This window comes from Arvicola amphibius, chromosome 9 (assembly GCF_903992535.2).
Source record: "Arvicola amphibius chromosome 9, mArvAmp1.2, whole genome shotgun sequence".
Lineage (NCBI taxonomy): Eukaryota > Metazoa > Chordata > Mammalia > Rodentia > Cricetidae > Arvicola > Arvicola amphibius.
In genome coordinates, this window is record NC_052055.2 from 42,337,973 (window position 1) to 42,358,485 (window position 20,513).

The 20,513-nt window shown below is 49.8% G+C and overlaps 1 protein-coding gene across 3 annotated transcripts in view; it reads right to left on the minus strand.

Annotated features, from left to right (window-relative positions):
- Efcab6 (EF-hand calcium binding domain 6) overlaps positions 1 to 20,513 on the minus strand; it is a 166,603-nt gene that overhangs the window by 34,954 nt on the left and 111,136 nt on the right. Inside the window, exons 1-5 of one of the 3 annotated variants that reach the window (XM_038343335.1) lie at positions 16,659 to 16,675; positions 15,576 to 15,672; positions 11,498 to 11,616; positions 4,102 to 4,281; positions 507 to 662 (exon numbers count right to left, since the gene is read on the minus strand). In XM_038343335.1, the coding sequence (XP_038199263.1) occupies positions 507 to 662; positions 4,102 to 4,281; positions 11,498 to 11,616; positions 15,576 to 15,672; positions 16,659 to 16,675 (569 nt within the window). Of the gene's footprint in view, positions 1 to 506; positions 679 to 4,093; positions 4,282 to 11,497; positions 11,617 to 15,575; positions 15,673 to 16,658; positions 16,676 to 20,513 lie in introns of those variants that run through there. The other 2 variants (XM_038343334.1, XM_038343332.1) reach the window with 2 other exon arrangements.

Consider the following 20,513-nt stretch of genomic DNA (forward strand, 5'->3'; position numbering starts at 1 on the left):
ACACACTGGACAGGGACATTTGTCACAGGGGATTCATCAGTGGTGACAAGGAACCAGGACACTAAAGGGAAGAATAATCACATGACTCTGAGGACAGTACTGTGTAGAAAGGAAAAGTGATGGCTGGTCACCGGAAGGTGTATCCTGCTGAAGGACCACCCAGAGTCAGCCCCAGCAACAGAGAACTGGGCCATTACAGTTCTGTGTGTTTTTGTGAGGTGGTAGAAGCTAAGGAATGAGAGACAGGAGACAGTCTATTCCAAGGCCACCAACAGAAAGCCTTGAGCTACTGACTGTGAGGGTGGGAGGCAGGGGCAGGGGCAGGGGCAGGGGCAGGGGCAAAAGGACTGCTGATTTCTAGGAACTGGACCCTGGGAGAAGTTAAGCCCTGACCAAACTAGTCTCTGTGCTTCTGGCTAAAACACAGAACAGTATTACCAGTCCAGTACAGCAAGGGGCATACTGGGGGAAGGGAAGGGAGGTAGGGAGGGGGGACAGCAGGCAACCTCTTCAGAAGGCTGATAAGCTCCTCTTCCTTCAGGGAACACCCACATTCTTGCAGCGCGTTCTGCACCTTGGAGAGGGATGCAGAGCCCATCTTGGATTTTTCTAGCATGTTGAGTGCCTTGCTGATCTCTTCATAATGTTCCATGAGCTTCTCCCTGAAAGAGAAGCCACCTCAGACACCTAAAGCCAGGAGAAAAGCGATTTTTGATGCCCACTCTGCTGTGACAACTTGATTGCTCAGCCAAGAGCTAATTTGGAAGGTGCTTTGTGGGCTTGGTGCAATGTTTACATGAAAAGGTGTCCCTAAGAAAAGCTATCAGCCTCTGCCACTGCTGTTTTATTACTGCTATCATTAGCAAAACTGCCCTGGAGAAATGTTGGCCCTGTGTTTGTGTTAGAGCTGGTGCTTTTCAAAGGGAACCAAGAATTTAACACAAGGATATGGCAGGCAAGAAAAATGCCTCTTCCCTCAGTAAATGTATGTGTGCACCCACTATGTGAGTGTGCTGCTCTGGGTGTTGGGCACACAAGGGCCTCAAATAGGCATCCTCAGTGGAACCAAGATCATAGAGGGACAGGTCTGGGGTCATGGAGAGGACGCGTGCACAGCACAGTGGGCTGGCAGGAAGGAAGAAGAGCTGGTGCGAGGAACCCCTGAGCCTCACAGCCGCAGTGGACCGCTGTTGTAAACACTGGAGCTGGTCTCACTGGACACCAGCTGACCAACACCAAGGTGACAGGACTGTGCTGTGCAAGTGTGCGGGCCTGAGCTTAATCCCCAGCTCTGGGAAGGCAGACGGGCAGATCTCTGGATCTCACCTGCTAGCCTAGCCTAAAGACAAGCTCCAGGTCACTGAGAGGCCTTGTCTCAAAGATCATGAAGAATAGCACCTGAGGTTGACCTCTGGCCTCCAAATAGCCAGCACACACATGCACATGGATGGGCACATGCATTCTCCTGCCTCCCCTACCTAGCGTGGCCTGTGACAGACTGTTTAGATTCTGTCATCTTCACTCTTTCATGTCTCCAAGCATCTTTCTCCTAAAACAAGATGGCTCAGGTGCCATCTTGGTTCCTGGTTGTCCCTCAGGGGACAGAATGGGTCATCTGTTCTAAATGTTAAAACTGTTCTGGCTCCTGTCCATCATCTCCACTTCGTATTTGTGGGATGGCTCCTTGAGCAAGGCTGGAAACAAACCGCTGAACCAAAACTGTCGGAATGCAGGAGAGGCAGGCTGTGGTGAGGCACTGGCTGGTCGGCAGAGAGGATGGTACTTGGCAGAAGCCATGTGGAGGCCCAGGCCCTTCCCTTGCGGGCCTCCTGTCTTGCAACAGGCTCGTGATACTGATGTCTGACCTAGGAGAGCATGCTGGGTGTCCGGAGTGTACCGACAGCACCTGCCTTGGGCTGCTTACCCCAGCCCCATGCTACGGATACGGAGCCCCTGCTTGTCACACGACAATGCCATCCCACTTAGCTCTTCGAAATGAAAGCGGATGAAAGTGAAGAGGATCAAAACAGTTTTTGGAGATACATATTTTTAGAAAATTGAGGCATTCAGCATTTCTTGGACTGTCTTGTGAGCAGCAATTATTTCCCTTTCAGAGTAAACATGTGCACAGAGTAAATGAGGGCTTGGAGCAGAGATGGAAGAACGCCGCCAAGCAGAGCTACTGTTGGCCCACACTGAGCAGCACGACTGTTCTGGGGTCTTGTCTTCTTCTGGCTCTGACCAGGGAGGCTGACAAGGACCCCGCTGTGACCTTCCTTCTCTGCTGGGTTTAGCTGCCCCCTCTCCATGTGCATTCTAGAAGGGTCTGTGCCAGTGTCTGGTCACTGTGGCTTTTCTGACTTTCATTCTTAAGAGCAGAATAAAGGCCTGGAGAATGAATACAGGACCACAGAAGCCTCTGCTTCACCTTTAACATGCACTAGGGCACTCCTAGCAAAATCAAATCCGTGCAATTGAAACAAAAACCTATTTCTCCATCCCTTCAGTTCATCTACCGATCCGATCGGAGTTCAGAAAGCTAGTCGCCCTGATGGGCAGTCATTATTTAACGCTTCCTGCAAGCCAGGATCTTGTGTGTGCTGCGGGTGTGCACGGAGCCAGCGGTGGTGGTGCTGGGTGTTGCTCCTTAGAAGCCATCACTTTGTTTTGAGCCAGGGTCCCTTCCTGGCCTGCAACTCCCCAGGTTGAGAACCAGCTGACCAGTAAGCCCCAAGGACCCACTTTTCTCCACCTCTTCAGCATTGGGTTTGCTAGCAGGCAGCACTATGCCTGGGCCAAGATGATTAAAAAGAAAAGAAAAGAAAAGAAAATGGAGCTGATCAGTTGTTTGTCTTCTCTGGTAAGACAGTGCCATGGAGGCAGGAGGTCAAGCAAGTGTGCATGAGTTATCTGGTCCTGGGGGTGAGAATGTAGTGTCGCGCATCTCTTCAGCTCATCCCTGCACTGCCACCAGCATAGAGAAGAGAAAGCACATGCGTTCAGAAGGGCCAAGGAGCCTCATTACTCACACGTTGGGGGAGAGACGGGAGTGAAGACCCTCATGGGTAATGAGGCCAGCCCTGTCTGCTGAAGATAAATTCCACTTTTCATCAGTTTGTGGCATATTTGATTTATACCAGCTTTGTGCATATTTTACACTGAATTTCACAAACTCAATTCTCGGCCTGCAGTTTCTGTGGTGCGGTAACTTCAACATAATCCAGGGGTAAATTCCACCTGCTTGCCTCTTAAACCCATCTCATTCCTACTGTGTCTGTGGCTTCCTTGCTTCCTTTGGAGGTTCCTTCAGTAGCCCCTTTTCCACTTGGGTGCCATGTAGTGTGTGGGGTGGAGATGGGAGCCGAGTCCCACCATTTGATAGGACAAGCAAGGGACAGTCGCACACACAGGTAAAATCAAGAAGAGCCGCAGCCAATTACATAGCCAATGGCTCGGCCTCACTCCATGTCTCCCTGGCCTTGCTCAGGTACAGATATCCTGGTCTATTCATTTCAAACCCTCATGGCCTGTGGACCATTGTCACGTGCATTCCATTGTTTCCAGCAATCGTTTCAATAGGCAGACACCAGGTCATACTCCTCAAGGCCAGCATGCTGACTCAAGATGGGAAGGCGCTTCCTTTGTTGACGTCAAAGGTGTACTGTGTGTCACCCTGTGCAACGGTGAAGCAACTCTGGGTTGTCCTGAAGATAAATCCTCTAAGCAGAAGTGGTGAGTTAAACCACAGCCATTCATTCATCCATACATCCATCTAAACGTGCTTACGTGATGCCTGTGGGGGTATCACAGACATCCTATGGGGCCTACACTCCAGATGGGCCACAGCAGGGTGCAGGCACCATGCAAGTGCACAACCAGGAAGGGCCAATATTCAAGGAGGGGCTAATAACATAGGAAAGAGCACGTGAGGGAAAGACGTGTGGAAGCTTCCTGTTCTGTGGCTCTTTGGCAAAGATGATTTCTAGGCTCTACAGTGGGGCACGATGTTATAGCCTTACAGGAGTCCTGTCAGAGCAGCCTCCGCTGTTTGGGTGAATGAGGACAGAATCCAGAAGCAGCCCCCAGTACTGACACACCCACCTTTCGGTCATCTGCTCCAGCTCCTGGATTTCCTCCTGGATCTGCTTGGGCTTCGTGAAGTGACCCAGGAAGTTGAAATAGTCTTCCCTGTAGGGCCGGTGGACCTTCGGCGAGTACCGGATGCCCAGTCTCTCCAGAAACTCTTGGTACGTGATGTAGCCCCTTCCCTCCGTGTCATAGCTTTCAAAAACAAAAAAACGATGTTGTCATCAGTGGCATGGAGGGTGGGCTGGCATTCAGGGGCCAGGACCACGTCAACAGTTTGGGGGAAGTTTTCTTCCTGGCTAGCTACAAACAAGCCCAACAGACTCATCACAAATCTAGTCTAGGTCTGTGCCTCTGACCATCTCTGCACTTATACCTAACGGGAGCCCTGAGTGACCCACACGTACACTGGCTCCGTCATCAGTGTGACCTCCCCTAAGAGCATGGACTCAAATCACACAGCGGCCATGTCTGTGGAAACACGGTGGCAATTCCAGGCCACTGAAACCCCCCTGCACACATTTTTCTGTGTAAATGGACTGTACTAAGGGTTAGAAGAAATTCTTTCAGAAGCATATTCTATCCTGAAGCCTCAATAAATGAGTCCCACTTGATTCAAGATGTTGAAAGCCCCCATTCCCACTTTGAAGAGACACCAATTACACATACCCAGCGAGAGAGCCTAGAAGGAAAACAAGATAAGAACTGTGCATTGTGCCTTTTAAGTCATTTTCTGTTATCAAGATTTTTCTGAATTATAATTCATTAAAAAAGGAATAATGGAGGTTTTATCTCCTGATGCTATTCACATAGAATAGAATTACTTCAATAAAAATTTTAAGGCAAATTGACCATTTTCTTCTTCTTTTTTTCTTTTTGAGGCATTTGTTTTTAACAGAAGGATTTCGGCCCACAGCTCACCAATGAAAAAATGAAATCTATAGATGTGGTCTTTCCGAGATTAATTTAGGAGCTACAGGAGTCAGGATATCCCATTTACTGCATGCAAGCCCAGTTCCCTGAGGGACAACACTGGTTTTGGGAGGCACTCTCTGTGTGGTACCCAAAGAGACACCCCAGTATGGCCACACTGTGCCCTGCCAATGAGGTGAGTTATTTTTTTCTTCTAAGAGCTCACAGGTAGAGCAGTGACAGAAGAGAGCTGGCAGCTATGACAGGTGTGAGCGCTTGTGCTCCAATATGCAGGGATGCCACAAGTCAAAAGGCTATCACCCTGCCGGTTAGCTAGCATGCCTGCCTGGATGCCTATTGGAGATGTAGCCTTGTCTCTTAGCCTCTGGTCCCCCTGTGCTCTGTGGACCTGCAGTTTCCCTTCAGACCTGACTGACATGGAGAGGAAGGGAGTCACCCTCTGGAGACTGTACTCCCTCAGCTAAGGCAGTTCAGGGTACCGCGGTACCCCTAGCAAGACCCTACCAACTCTCAGGAGCCATGGCAGCCCTTCATGGTAGACTCCGGACAGCTGCATGTGGGCTTGTTACCACTTATGAATAGCCCGCAAGCCTGTCCCAGGTGCGTGTGATTAACACGACTTTCATACTCTTTAATTCAGGAAAGTACAGCCGGCCTGTACTTTCTGTGAGTTTTGTTTTCAAAACAATACACACGGGGCTGAAGAGGTAGCTCAGTGATTAAGAACACTGGCTGCACTTTCAGAGGGTTTGGGTTTGATTCTCAGCATCCACATGGGGACTCAGAACTACCCATAACTCTTGTTCTAGGGGATCTAATGCCCTCTTCTGGTCTCCTAGGACACCAGGCACATGTGTGGGACACGCACGCATACACACACACACACACACACATGCATATATGCAGGTAAAACACTAATACATAAGATAAATAAATCTAAAAAATATTTAAATAAAACAAAACACAGAGCACCTGTCTAGCCTCCAGGCGGCACCTAGCCTGACACCAGAGTGATGTACCATGTGACTTAAGTAAGACACTCCCCAACAGTATTCCCAGGACCCCCATTCTCACGGGAGAGCTGCTGAAAGAGGGTCAGCAACCCTCCTTCTCATGGTCCATACTGGGGAAATCCTTTCCCTCCTCCCAGGTCTAAAGTCTCATGATCCTGACCTCCCTTGGATTCTTAGGGGCTAGTGAGGGACAATTAATGCTTATGGGGACATCCAGGCAGGGTCTGTAGTAGCTGTTGCTGGCTGCAAGCCAAGTATGGGCTCTACCAGCTGCTGGGTTCGGTTCATGTCTCCTGGTGCATGCAAGCTTCCTGAGGCACCAATGTTATTTTATCCATTGCTCTCAGCTTGCAGGCCTGAGGCAGGCTTGCTATAGCCAAATGATCCTCACGCGCGCGTGTGCGTGTGCGTGTGTGTGTGTGTGTGTGTGTGTGTGTCCGTCCATGTTCCAGACTCAGGCGGTGTATTTCTAAGGCACAGATTCCCCCATAGTCTGTTCTCTGCTGTGACACTTGGGCTGAATGAAAAGGCACTTCTTAATTACATTATTAATGAAGATCACAAACAGGCTCTTCTCATCACAGAGACATGGAAGAGCAGATTGCACTGTTGCAAAAAAATATTGCTATGAATGTGAATAATCATAGAGCTAATTCTGCTTACATAACCTCACCCTTCATTATGCAATCCTCTGTGTAACATTAAAAAAAAACCCAACTGCCTATAAAGGTTGAATTTTAAAATGGCTGCGCAACAGATGTGCCAAGGAAAACGTGTCCTGAGTGGAGGCCCCATAAAAGCTGCCATTTGCCATAACAGTGGCCATGAACTCATGATACAGGCAGGTGACCCTGCCCATTTGGTGTGCACTGTGATCAGTCATACGTGGGCCCTGAAGACATGAGCATCCATTGCTCAGATTCGCTGGGAGTCAGTCCTTCATGCTATGTGGACACTGGATTCTTACATGTGTTTCAGGACCTGGAGGTAAAGGGCATGGTCAAAGCTATGGGACATGTCCTGCAGATGACCCAGACCATGTGGAGGGGAACCAGGAACCTTGTGCAGCTAGAATGGGAGGGATTCTCTATGGCACCATCTTAGAGAGTGGTTTGATGGCTCAAACAGCTGCTCTTCAGATGAAAAGTGGCCAACTTCCTATGCTGGTGTCCACCGGGCACATTTAGCAAGTCCCGACAGAACTGCAACAGATGAGGTGGCCTCTGATGTACACCCATCCAGTGCCAGGTCACTTCCTCTGCTCTCCCAGGTCTAACGCTCTAGCCTTGCACAGAGCCATGGGGCACAGGCTCCTGTGTCTGCTGGAGTCCTTTGCTGCTCCAGCCTGTGGCAAAGTTCCCATGTTGGGCCTCATGAGTGACATGTTTCTGCCCAGCCAATCCTCTTTCTAAGCTGCAGGCCCTGACCACTCAGCCTTGAGGCACTTGATCTTGAGGCACACTGTGTCCAAACATCACCGAGTTGACATCTATGCAGGGCATCCAGGCTTCTCTCTGCCTTCAGTGATGACAAGAGCAACCTCATTTCCTATTAATGGAAAACAGGAGTGATGGCCTACAGCATGGCTTCTTTTTCAGAGTTCTTGGTTAGATTTGAATACTGACATACAGCTCCATACTGTAAAGCACTATTTTATAACTGAGTTCCAACATAGGACCCTGACAGAACTGAGTATAAACCAATATTAAGTGCCGCCCATCTTCCAGGTGGGGCCTCCTGGCTGGTCTCCACACCTGCTGATCTCCACACCTGCTGATCTCCACGCCTGCTGGTCTCCCATGCCTGCTGGTCTCCCATGCCTGCTGGTCTTCCACGGCCTGCTGGTCTTCCACGGCCTGCTGGCCTCCAGGCCTGCTGGTCTTCCAGGCCTGCTGGTCTTCCAGGCCTGCTGGTCTCCCACGCCTGCTGGTCTCCTACGCCTGTTGGTCTCCACACCTGCTGGTCTCCACGCCTTCTGGTCTTCTACACCTGCTGGTCTCCATATCTGCTGGTCTCCACAGAACTCCTAACTTGGCAGCACCTACTGTACCCTCCCTTCTATTATAACAGCACATCCATAACAGGATTTCGTCATAGTTTCCAAGAAGTTGCTTTATGGATTCAAATAATTTGAGCCCCACCTGATGGAATGAGACCTTGGATGCCTCAGAATGCTAATGTTGCTCCAGGGAAGGCCCTGTCCCACCCCATGTGCCCTGGAAAGGCTATGGTCTTAGGATTTTTCCATATTAAGTGGTATATCCTCAGCTCCTTCTAGACACTCTGCTCATGGGGCACGCTTTCCCCAGCCCCGAAGTCTTGGGTGCAGTGGCTGCTGACTTAGACTCGGCTGAGGCATCCTGTCCTGGAGCTGCAACATGGACACTGGAGAATCAGCTGCTCTTTAGCTGGGACCCTCAGGAGCCAGACAGTCTCTGGAGGGACCGTGTGACTGAAGGTGAGTGCATGTCTGGTGAGGGGGCTGAAGTCTAGAACTGCTGGCTGCTCTTGGGAGCTCAGGATTACAGCTCCAGAGCTGGTTCGGTGGGCAGCAGTCCTTTGTTTCGTCAACCCCTAGAGCCATCTCTGGCAACGAGAAGAGCCCACGTGTGGCCCTCCAGCTCTACAGTCCCCCCTCCCTTGTAGGGTGAGCACCCACAGAGATGCTGAAGCTGCCCCTGAAAGCTGGCTGAGTCTTCCTCACTTCCTGGGAGAGAGATGTCCTCAAGAAACATCAGGCACACTGTGGAGTTTTGGTGACAAGGGGAATATGGAGGAGCCTGAGCCACTAAGATATGGGGTCAGTTTATTAATTTATCTCCACAGCATAAACCAGGCCCTCCCAGGCTAATCCACAGCTCTAGGAAGTGCACTTCAAAGGCTCAAGAAAGTACTGAGTGAATAATGGATGCTGAAAGCCTTTTCTGCCTAGATCTGTTGTGTTCTCTAATAATCGGGTTTTCAGAAGACCCACACCACTTTCCTCTTCGCTCCTGGCAGAATCCCTATTCTGGTATCATTTGGACACATCCAGATTCCCTGAACAGGAAGGCATCATGTTGGTATGAGCTACTCCAGACTTTCTGGACCCTGTTTATCCAGAGCAGTGGGGTACACTGCATCTCTTACACTATCAGTCAGCCCTGGGGTTCACCTGTCTCATTGCTGTTTCCGGGTACAATCTAGTGTTAGGATAGCCGGAGGAGGCTGTTGAGGTCCTGAGCACCACAGAGGGGGTGGCCTCACTGTTCATAGTGCCTCCTGCTGCAAAAGTGGAGAGCTGCTTGTTTTCATCCACAGCTGAGAGACTGGGGGGGGGGGGGGAGGTGGGATGAAGAGGTGATACCCAGTCCATGTGCCTGCTGTCTGCTCTCCTTGATCTCACCTGAACAACCTTTCTGATCCGAATTTCCATCTGGTTAACTGTTCTGGCTGCAGATGCCTTGCGTTCTCCACACATACTGCAGAGTGCCCTATACTGTTCCCAATGGAGCCCAGGGCCCCACCGCTGAGCATATGAGCTGCTCTGTGCATCACATCCCTGGAGCTTCTGCCTTTGCACACGGTCTCCCTTCCAGGCTGCCGAAGGCTGACATGACCACCTGAATCCTTGACCCTTAGCTCCTTTCCCTTTCTCTTTCAGGAGAGCTGGCAGCTTCCTCCTGCTTAGAACCAAGAGCCCCGTTGGCCTCTGAGCTCCAGGCTGGTCTCCTGCAACTCCCTTCCTGCCTATAGCCCAGGGAGGTTTCTAGAATGTGGGTCTGTTCAGACTGTTTTTCTGGTCCTCAGGAAAAGGTCCACTGTGACCTGGCCTTCATGGAGTTAAGCTGCCATGCACGGCTACAACACCTCATCTTGGGAAGTCCTACTGTCTGTCTTCTGGCTGCCCTGGCTTCCAGCAGCCATTGTCCTGAAAAGTGACATGCCATTCCTTGCTCCTCCTGCAGGACCTCTGTGTCCCACCCACTGTTCCAAGGAGATCCAGATCAACAGATGGCAGATGAGGTCAGAGCCCTGCTGGGACAGTAGTGGCGGCTCCTGTTCAGTGCCAACTGGGATGCTAGCAGCTTCTAGGCAGTTTTATGATCTGTAAGAGAAGCCCTGATTTCCTATGAACCATGAAACTGGGGTGGTTTGGGAGGAATTTCTGTGCAGCCCTCCTTCCTTGGCTTTTCCACTGGCTTCTGGTCCCCAGTGAATATCATGGTCCCTTTTAGGCTTCCAGACCTTTTGACATCTTTGTTTTCATTCCTTGAATAAAGCCCAAGTTTCTGTTCCTACTGGATGCTTAAGGTAGACACTCCTGGATGCTCCTGCACTTGAATGACCCCTTCTTGAGGATATACCCCATGTGACAGATACCACCATGAACTCTCTACCTTTGCCCTTTCCCCCTTGAACACATGAAGTCCTAGCCTCCCATGCAGTAACTCCAAGCTGCACTTGCCAGTTAGGCAGAAACAGACCGCCCACTTCTAGACTCAGCTTTTATTTAAGTCTTCCACCATGGGCAGGTGAAAAGCTGGAAACAGAATATACCATTCAGTGAACATGACCTCAAGTGGGCATGTGATGCTGGCGCACACATCCCGAGGACGCGGGGGCTGCCCAGCATGTACTGAAGAAAAAGTCACTCAGAGATGGAACCAGAGCTCGCAACTCACTGCACTGTTAGCTCACAGCTCACTGCACTGTTAGCTCACAGCTCACTGCACTGTTAACTCATAGCTCACTGCACTGTTAACTCATAGCTCACTGCACTGTTAACTCATAGCTCACTGCACTGTTAACTCATAGCTCACTGCACTGTTAGCTCACAGCTTGCTGTACTGTTAGTTCGGAGCACAGTGCTCTGTTAGCATACTGGAAACCCAGGCATCAACACAGGGGCCTGGTTCAAATCAGCTAAGTCTAAAATGCATTTGAAAAATGGCCTTTGCATCAGATCCTATCCCAGTTTAAGAGCGCTCCCCGCCCCTCGAAAACTGCTCCAAGTTGTCAAAGTTTGCTTATGTTCTCAATAAACTTGTCAGCATAGATTGCCAGCTCTAGACATGGGCAGACTGTCTTCACCTTTGCTGTCTCTGCTGAAAGAGTTCCCTGAGAGCTGGTGGGACTGTAATTTCTTTCCCTGTTGCAGAGAAACCAGGAGCTTGAACTATGACTTTTCAAACCTCTCCACTCAGTACTACTGCTGGGGAATACCCAGTTCTTTAGAGACCTGAGGACCGGTGTGTCTACCCACAGTCAGTTACTTTCCACCAGGAAGGAGGACCCAAGACACAGGATTGGATGCAGCCAAAGAAACTCATCCCCAGCTCACTTCCCAGAGGTCCTGGTAAGGGCTGTGCATGGATGTTTCCCTGAGACCCTGGTGAGAGACGGGCATGTACGCTTCCCCTGAGACCTGTAACAAATTGGCCAGACACACAACAACAGCCCCACTGCAGATTAGAGGCACTTACGTTTGCCAAAGCTTCTCAAATTCCCGTGGGGTGAGGGGGATGTCAAAGCCATACAGTGCGTTCTTGATGTCCCTTCGCCGGAGAATGCCGTTGCCCTCATTATCCGTTTCTATGAAATTCTACAATGGAAGATGGTATTCAGTAACACACAGTAGAAAGGGCGGTTGACAGCTTCGGGAACACTCTAAGGTACGTCTCTATGTGTTTTTAGTGTTTCTGGGGTGTGAGGGTGTAGGGTATGGAGGTGTAAGAGGCCAAAGGTTAAGTTCGGGTGCCATGCCTCAGGTGCTGCCTGCCTCGTGTGTTTGAGACTGAGTTGTGGGGCTCACGGATTCACACCCCAGGGGGGCCTGCGAACCCCCCAGGGATCCTCGCTTCCTCAGGGACCACAGTGCCTGGCTTGTTAAAATGTAGGTCCTAGGGGTCAAACCCAGGTCTTTATGATTTTGTTCCCTGGCCTAGACCAGACTGCTCTCAAACTCCCAGATATTCACCTGCCTCTGCCTCCCGAGTGCTGGGATTAAAGGCCTGCGCCACCACATCTGTTAAGTGGGTATCAACCGAGCTATTATCCCCAACCTTTAATATTTTTAATGGAACTTAGAAAAAATGGTTTTAAAAAACTCTTCAAGAACAAGGAGTTGCATACTAGTTAGCCAGGATGTATCCATGAGGACTGGAGAGCTGCTCAGAGTGGAGCATCTGCCTCCCATACCCTGGAGTCTGGATTCGATCTTACCCACAACAAAAAGTTACTAAGGTGCACTCATAAGTTACAGTGATTAGAAACATGTAGAGCTGGGGCCAGGACAGAGAAACTGACCAATGGTCATATGAGGCGTTCAGAGGCTCTGTGGGAAGGGGGTGGACAGAGGTGGAGCTGCAGGACGATGAGGTGAAGGTGGGATTGACAATGAACTGCAGGGACACTGGCCGCCATGCAGAAGGATGAAGGGGGCATGCCTCCCACACAGTGCACAGCAGCTCCTCATTTCAAGACCTGAACTGGTGGTCCCTTGAGGAGAATGGGAGAAGGTCTTCAATGAGATCAAGACAGGGCAGAAAAAGACAAAAAAAAAAAAAAAAAAAAAAAAAAAAAAAAAAAAAAAAAAAAAAAAAAAAAAGGACCCCAGCAAGCATTTCACAGGAAGCCCGATTAATAAAAAGATGGGCAGTCTCAGCAGCAAAACGTGAATCGCAACTGAAGGAGATAGTCCTACAGCTGTTGAAATGGAAAGCTCCCATGTGAGGGCATGGTGCTCCAGGCAAGAGCTGAGCCGTGGCAAAACACCCAAAATTATTCCGTCTGGTCTCTGCAGAAGCATGCTGACTGCTGGCCTAAGATAATATTCTTTCCCTTCATCCAGATGGAGGCTGCCTGGTGATTCCTTTAATTCTCTTTAAATTACATGTTTGCGTTCTATATACCCCACTCCAGAAGAGTCCCAGCTTAAACATAACCAGGCCAACAGCACTGGGTCCTAGCATAGGCCCGGCATGGAGGAGTCCTGGAAGGCACTGCACTGTCCCAAGGGCATGCGAACACCCAGCAAACAACCACCTCTGGCTGTTAGATGTGGAAGAGGAGTGAGGCCCGAGGGCGAGCTGCTGCCTATTGCTGGAGATGCACAGCGCAACTAGTCACAGATGACATGCACGTGCAGAAAGCCCAAGGTTCCAGGAAGATGGAAGAACCCTTCCTCCTCACGCTGTGAGCCCAGCGTTTGGACAGCACTTGACAAGTTGGCTTCCGACCCATCACACCTGAGGGCAAGCATGTACCAGCAAATGAAACCAACCGTGGGTGGGAACTGGCTGCCTTGGCAGGGTAGGATTCATCACACAAAGTGGGTTCAATGCTTGAAAATCCTTCACTGTGATCCGTCACATGGGCAGGGGGGAAACAGTCACGTGATCATCTCAACAGCTGCAGCAGCACATGACAAACCTGACCCTCACTGATGACAATACCTCTCAGCACACTAGGATCAGAAGGGAGCGTCCTTAACTCAACAGGAAGACAGCTAGAAAATCCCCAGAGCTGGCAACTGTGCCTGGCCATAAGCGGCCCACGGAGAGCAGAACAGAACAGCAGGTGGGAATGGGCAACTCTTGGTCAGAGCAGGGAGGAGGCAGAGGAAAGGAGGCTGGCCTGTCACCTTGGAGAGGGGACAACAGTGAGGAGGAGGGAGATAAAGGAGGGTGCAGCCTGCCTCATTGGGCCACACAGCCCACTCCATTGAGGACACAGTGTGGAGGAAAAGCAGGCCTGGGCTTGAGAAAATCAAACAGAACTCTGTATTAGGCAGGAGCCAAAAAGGAACCAATGGGAGGACAGATGACTTACTTATTCAGACATGGAAGGGTCACCCCTAAAGACAGAGGGAGGATACTCCAGCTTGCTAGCATGACCTTCCTTTCTAGAGTGAGGTCACTGTGTCTTTGGTGACTCCACATCCTAGCGTCAGGAAGAACTCCCTCTGCCCATCCTGTCCTGTTGTCCTGTGGTTTAGCTGTCACTGCCATTGTCAGATTGGATATCTACGACACCACAATTTATGAGCTTGCTCATGGGGGCCACGCGCCTTGGAAACACACTTTCTGTCATCTCATCAAGATGGGCTAAATCAGCTCTTACGATGCCTGCTGGCTGTTGTGCGAATCGCTGGGGGCACTTTCTCAGACTTTCCCTTTAAACCTTAAATCTTCCCCAGCATGAGCTAACACCAGGAACTTCTCCACGGACTCCTGAGCTCCACACTTTCCTCCCACCGGTGACCCTGAAATAAGAGCTAAAGTGGGAAGAATCTAGTGGTGTGTCTCTGGGGTTGTTTGTGTGCTGTCTTTGTCAACATACAGATTTTTATTAAACACCCAGATGATGTTTTCAGGCTGGTACTCTTCAGGGGCATGAAATTAAAATGATTAATTCTTGAAAGATACTCACACTATCTTAGATTAATAAAACCAATTAAACATTTGAAAATCATAAACAAATGTAATATCTTTCTCCCCCTCTCCCTCTTAGTAGTAGTTCATGCATCTTAGGTTGGTCTCAAACTCACTTTGTAGGTGAGGCTGACCTTGAACTCCTGATCCCACTACCTCCACTTTCCTAGAGCTGGGAACCACTGTACCTGAGTTTTCTCCCCCTCCTTCTTTCTTTCTTTCTTGATTGCTTCCTCTTCCCTTCCTTTTTTTTTTTTTTTTTTTTTTTTTGGCTTTTTAAGACAGAGGTTTTTTTGTAGCTTTTGGAGCCTGTCCTCGAACTCACTTTGTAGACCAGGCTGGCCTCAAACTCACAAACTCAGAGAGACCTGCCTGCCTCTGCCTCCTGAGTGCTGGGATTAAAGGTGTGCACCACCACCACCAGGCTTTCTTTCTCTCCTCTCTCTCCCCCCTCTCTGCCCCTTCCCCCTCTCTCCCCCTCTCTCTTCCCCTCTCTCTCCCTCTCTCCCCCTCCCCCTTCTCTCTCTGAGACACAGCCTTCCTATACAGCCTCATTCTGCCCATGACTCTCAGGGATCTCACTACCTTGGCCTCCCTGACCAAGAGTGCTAGAATGGCAGGCACACGCCACCATGGGCAACTTCTTTCCTCTACCTTTGTGTGCATGTGCACATTCCACAGTACATGTGTGGAGGTCAAAGGACAACATGGAAGAGTCAGTTCTTCTCTTCCCCACGTGGGTTCTGGGAATTGAACTCAGGTCTCCCAACTTGGCAGCAAGTTTCTTTACCTGCTGAAACATCCCACCAGTTCTTTATTGTATCTTTAAGCATCTTTGATAACTGCTAATGTTTCAAGAACAGAATACCTTCTTTGAGTTCACTTTCCTTAGTTGTTAGAAGTAGACAAAGAATGTTCTAGGTCTTTATAGTTATACCATCTCTATTACTTAACAACAATAGAAATATCCAAATAACTTCATCATAACTTCAGTAACTGATGGTGTTTTGGTTAGAGACAAAGCCATTCGGAGTATTGTGGAAAGTCTGTGAAGAACAGCAGGAACACACATCGTGGGTACCTGGTGGTGTCTCACCTCTGCACTGCTTGGCTCCCTCCCCTTCCTTACCTTGGACAGGTCTGCCCATCTGTTTTTTGCTTTGATGACGAGGTACTGATGAGCCTGCTCACAGGCTAGTTCTGAATCTGCAACTTTCTGTTTATATCTTAAAAGAAGAACAAACAACTGTGTTTAGAAGTGACAGGCTTAGGATTCTCCCAAGGCCTCCTCCCGCCCTTGATGTTTCAAAGATGCCATCAAAGTCTGTGGCTTCACAACTATTCCAACGGTTCTCACAACACGTTATTTCCCCCAACTCCATGGCAGGGGGCCTTTGGAAACTTTATTTTCAGATTTACGAAAAATCATCCTTCCCCCAACACACAAAGCTCACAGGGCCTGTTTCCTCCCTGGGGGGTTTGGAAAACAGAATATATTTATAATATAATGTGTTTTAGGAAGCAAACAACTAGCAATGTTTAGTTCTGATTTTGCAAGTTCAGGTGAAAGAACAGACTCAAATCAGCAGAGCAGCAATTAAAAAGCATGGAGGTTCCTTCTCCCAAACCCAGCTACTTTTCCTTCTCAAGATTTATTTTCATAATTTCTAAACAAGATGTGTATATCTGGGGGCAGTAAATGCACATGAGTGTAGGTGCCCTCAGAGGAGCGGGGCTGCAGGCAGTTGGAGCTGCTTGACAGTGGTGGGAACTGAACTTGGGGCCCTTGTAAGAGCAGGGTGTGCTCCTAACAGCTGAGATCCCTGTGCAGTGAATTTTCAAGGGGTAGGCTTATAGGATTCAAAGATTACCACAACTCCTTTGTATTTACTTACAGATGAGGGACACTTAAGAGACCTTAAAAAGACCTTTTGCTGTTGGCCCGGCAGGCCTGCGTGAGGCACAGTGGTGGCTGTGGCTGGAGAGGGAGGAGGACGCCCGGGCTGTTCTGCCAACCAAGCAGATCAGGAAACTGTGGACGACTGAGACCACTGGCCTGGTCAGTGGCTGTCTTCAGGATCCGTGCTTTGCCCTGGGCCCTGTCTACCTGCCTCCTGGTCTGAGCCTTCTTGCTTTTCCTACTTAATGCTTCTGATATCTCTGACCACACCCCCTCTACCCACAGAGCAATGCCATGAATGTCTGGCCTCACCCATGTTTCTTCGCCATTTCTCTCCAACTGCCTACTGGACTCCTTAGAATCACGGAACTTCAAGGGTGGGAAAGGATCCGCTGTTCTGCCACCCCAGCCCCTGTGGCTATAGTTCCTGTGGGGGGCCTGCAAAGGCTGGCAGGAGCCTGTGATTTCTTTCTCCACTGGCATGTAAGGATGGAAGCCTGGCGAGGTGCTGAGGGGTGGGGGCTTCCCTGGGTGACCCTACACTGTGCAGAGCAGCAGCTTTGGGTGGGCTTACCCTCTGCGTCTCCACTCTTGAAAGCGGCATTCTGACCCGAGTTACTTTAAGCACCGAGATGGAACAAGGCTGCATCTTGTTTACACAAGTAAACAACCACCATCTGCCAGCACAGCAGGAGCCCAAACCTGGTAAATAATTTATCTGTGCCAATAAATAACAGCACCTGTGAATAGGTGGGATCCTACCAGAAACACTAGGCCCATGAGTTTATTTGTCCTGCAGGATGTAGCCCCTCTTGCCTGGGCCTATCAAAGGAGTACCTTAAGATGAGACAGGGCAGGTCTAGAGACCAGCCACCTGGAAACAGTCATGGCGAAGGACCCTGCCTCTGTTCCTGGGCTCCAGCTCAGTTATAGGTTCTCATGTGGTGACATGTGGCTCACTTTAAACTGTCACTCAGAACAACCTGCCATGCTGACCTGCGCTCGGCAACTTTGTGCCCTGGACAGCCCTGTGCTGGAGGTTATGGCATTGTGATCTGTCTGCTACAGATACTTCCCCTGCATCCACACGGGATCCCAACCTCCAGTACAGCCCTTTGGAAGGCACTCTGTAGCCTGTACATACAGACGACTGGGAGTTACCAAGACTGGATTATAAGCTGGGCTTGAGGGTGTATGCCTCAGCTCTCAGGAGTGAGGAGAGGAAGAGTTCTCAGGCCAGTTTGGGCTGTACAAAGAACTGAAAACCCACACAAACATTGGGTGGATGATAAGAACTTGTGTGACCAATGGCCACAGGAGCTAAGTGAAATGAAGAGTACTTGGGAAAACTGGGGCAACTCGTGAACTCAAGACCATTAGTAGATTGTGGTATCACAGGAAGGCATAAACATACTGTTACAGCCACAGATTGCTCACAGGGACAGCTGTTACTGTTAGACTCTCTTAATCCTATCTGTTCAGAGGCTTTTCTGAACCTCCCTAGAGGGGTTCCAGGACCTTGGGCACAGGCTACCCCAGCCAAATCATACACCCTATTATTAACCAAGCAGCCTGCCCACAAACACTGCTGCTTCTCTAAGCACTGGGCCTCCATCATCACACGCTACCCAGGCTCAGCTTTTCTACCCATGCCTCTTCTCCCTGTGCATTGATCCTGTTCCGTCTGGCCTCTTTCAGCAATGCCTCATTCCTTTCTTGTTCCTTGGCACCTTAGGTTCTGACAACTGTCACACTAGCTTTGCTCTGGTCAGCCACAGCAAACACAGGACCAGAACCTGCAATCATTGACTACAAAGTCTATAGCCTTAAGGAGCTATGGTTTAGTACAAATGCCAGACAGAAGTAATCAGATTACCTCAGAGACAAGTGTCCCCAGAAATGGAGAGAAGGCTAAAGCTGGGGACCAGGGAACAGCTCACAGGTGGTGTGAAGGTTCAGGGAACCCCTGGGCCTTGAGAGGCTGAGATGCAATCCTTGTCACCCTCCTTCCCCTTTCATTGGCCTAAAGGCAGACCTAGAAGAGGCATTACTTACACGACCACCACCAGACTCAACCCTATGATTTTCTAGTTGGAAATTAGATCCTAAGCAGGAGAGTGGGCACTGAGAGAGGGGAGTGAGCTGGGAGAAGGCCCCACATCTCTGTCAGAAGTCCAGATCTATCTGTGGTATTAGCTGGTGGCCTAGCAGTGGCTCTGCCCGCCATCCCACTGGGCTTGGCCCTGGGGATGTACCATGGTGTCCCTGGAGGAGTGCTGTAATGGCTTGTAGGAGGAAGGCTGGAACTCTCAAGCTAAAGAGACTGTGAGCCAACAACCTACTGAGACAGGCCTACTAGTCAACATACCGCAGAGGATTCTAACAGGACCAGGGTATCATAATGAAATACTGCAAAGGCCCAGCAGCATTCTGAACAGGCCTGGCACTTCTGTAAATGTTGTTCTCTGGCCTCGAATCACCTTCTACTAACCGAAAGATTCCTCCTCACATTCCAAGACCCAATCAAGTGTACTTGCTTCTTCTGGACTCCTGTCTCTACCCTCCCGGGACTCCAGTGCGGCTCTTTACTTCTGTGTCCTTCTCAGCTTCCACCCTGAGCTCCTGATGCAGCACTGATCCCTGTTCACATTGGCACCACTGAGGCCAGACAGTGCCCAGCACTGAGCTGGTCCTTTGCAAAAATCCAACAAGTGAGCAGGTGTGACCAAGGCATATCACTAGACAGCTAAGTCTATGCTCTATGTTAAAATTGTCTATGCTCACTCTGCATATTCTCCAAAATACTGTTTGGCAGTATTATCATTATTAATTATACATCTGTGTGGACATGTGTTTGCATTAAGTGAATGTGAGGATAGGTGCCCAAGGAGGCCAGAGATGTCATAGCTCCCTGGAGCTGGAGTTACAGGTATGTGGATGCTGACAGCCAAAATCATGTCATAGCTCTATAACAGGTTCCTAACCTCTCCAGCCCCTCAAGATTTATTTTAATTTTGTGTGTGTGTGTGTGTGTGTGTGTGTGTGTGTGTGTGTGTGTGTGTGTAGTGGATACATACATCTGAATGCAGATGCCCTATGGAGGCCAGAAGAAGGTATGGGATCCCCTGGAGCTGGAGTTGTAGGTGGTTGTGAATCTAGGAGCCAAAAATTCAGGTCCTCTGTGTGAGCAGCAAATGCTTCTAACAACTGAGCCATCTCTTTTCCCTACTGGCAGGATTGTTATGTTTCCACTTCGATGTTAAGCCAACAGATCTCACATTAACACCATCTAGAACCTGAGTGAGGATGGTGGGCATCCCACTCGCGTGTCATGTGACCATTTTTCTTAGGAAGGGATTATAGTCATTTTCTTGCTCCCCCTCCCCAGTAATAATTACAATAAAACCCACAAATTCAGGGTGAATTAGCAAGGAACATGGTCAAAGAGCTTCTGTAGCATTGTGAAATGTTACCAGGGTTTGGTACGGGGCCACACCTCTGGCAGCCCCATGTGCTTAGATAGAGGGAATTGTGGTTTGCAGCCCTTCAGCACCCTGGGGAGGGGGAAAGTCCTGCTAAGTATGTCAAGAAAAAACACTGGGAAGATGTCTCAGTCTGTAAGTATTTGCCTTGCAAGCCTGAGGATGCAAGCTGAAGTCTCAGCACCTATGTAAGAAGCTAGCTGTGGTGGCACATGCTTGTAATCCAATGCTAGGAATGTGGAGACAGGAGGATTTCTGGAGCTCAATGACCAGCCAGTCTAGATAAGTGAGGCCCACATTTCAGTGAGAGGTACTGTCTCAAAGATAAGGTAGACAGCTCCCAGGAACACCCTGAGGTCAACCTCTGGGGCTGACCTCTGACTTCCGCACACGTGTGCACACGTGCACACACACCCACATCCATGTGTGCATGGACACAAACATGCTTTAGAAAGAATGACGCTGCAATTGTCAAGGACAGACCAGCTACTCTGCACACTGTCAGATTCCTGCAGCTGTCACTGTGTGCTTCTGTGACAGGTGTCTGGTAGGTGTCTGGTAGGTGTCTGGTAGGTGGTAGCCGCACTCACTCTGATCTCCCTCAGAGGAGCAATGAGGGAAGCCTGCGTGGGCACTGAGACTCTCCTGACCAGGGTGAGGTCTTGTGGGTCAGGCAGGGGTGTAG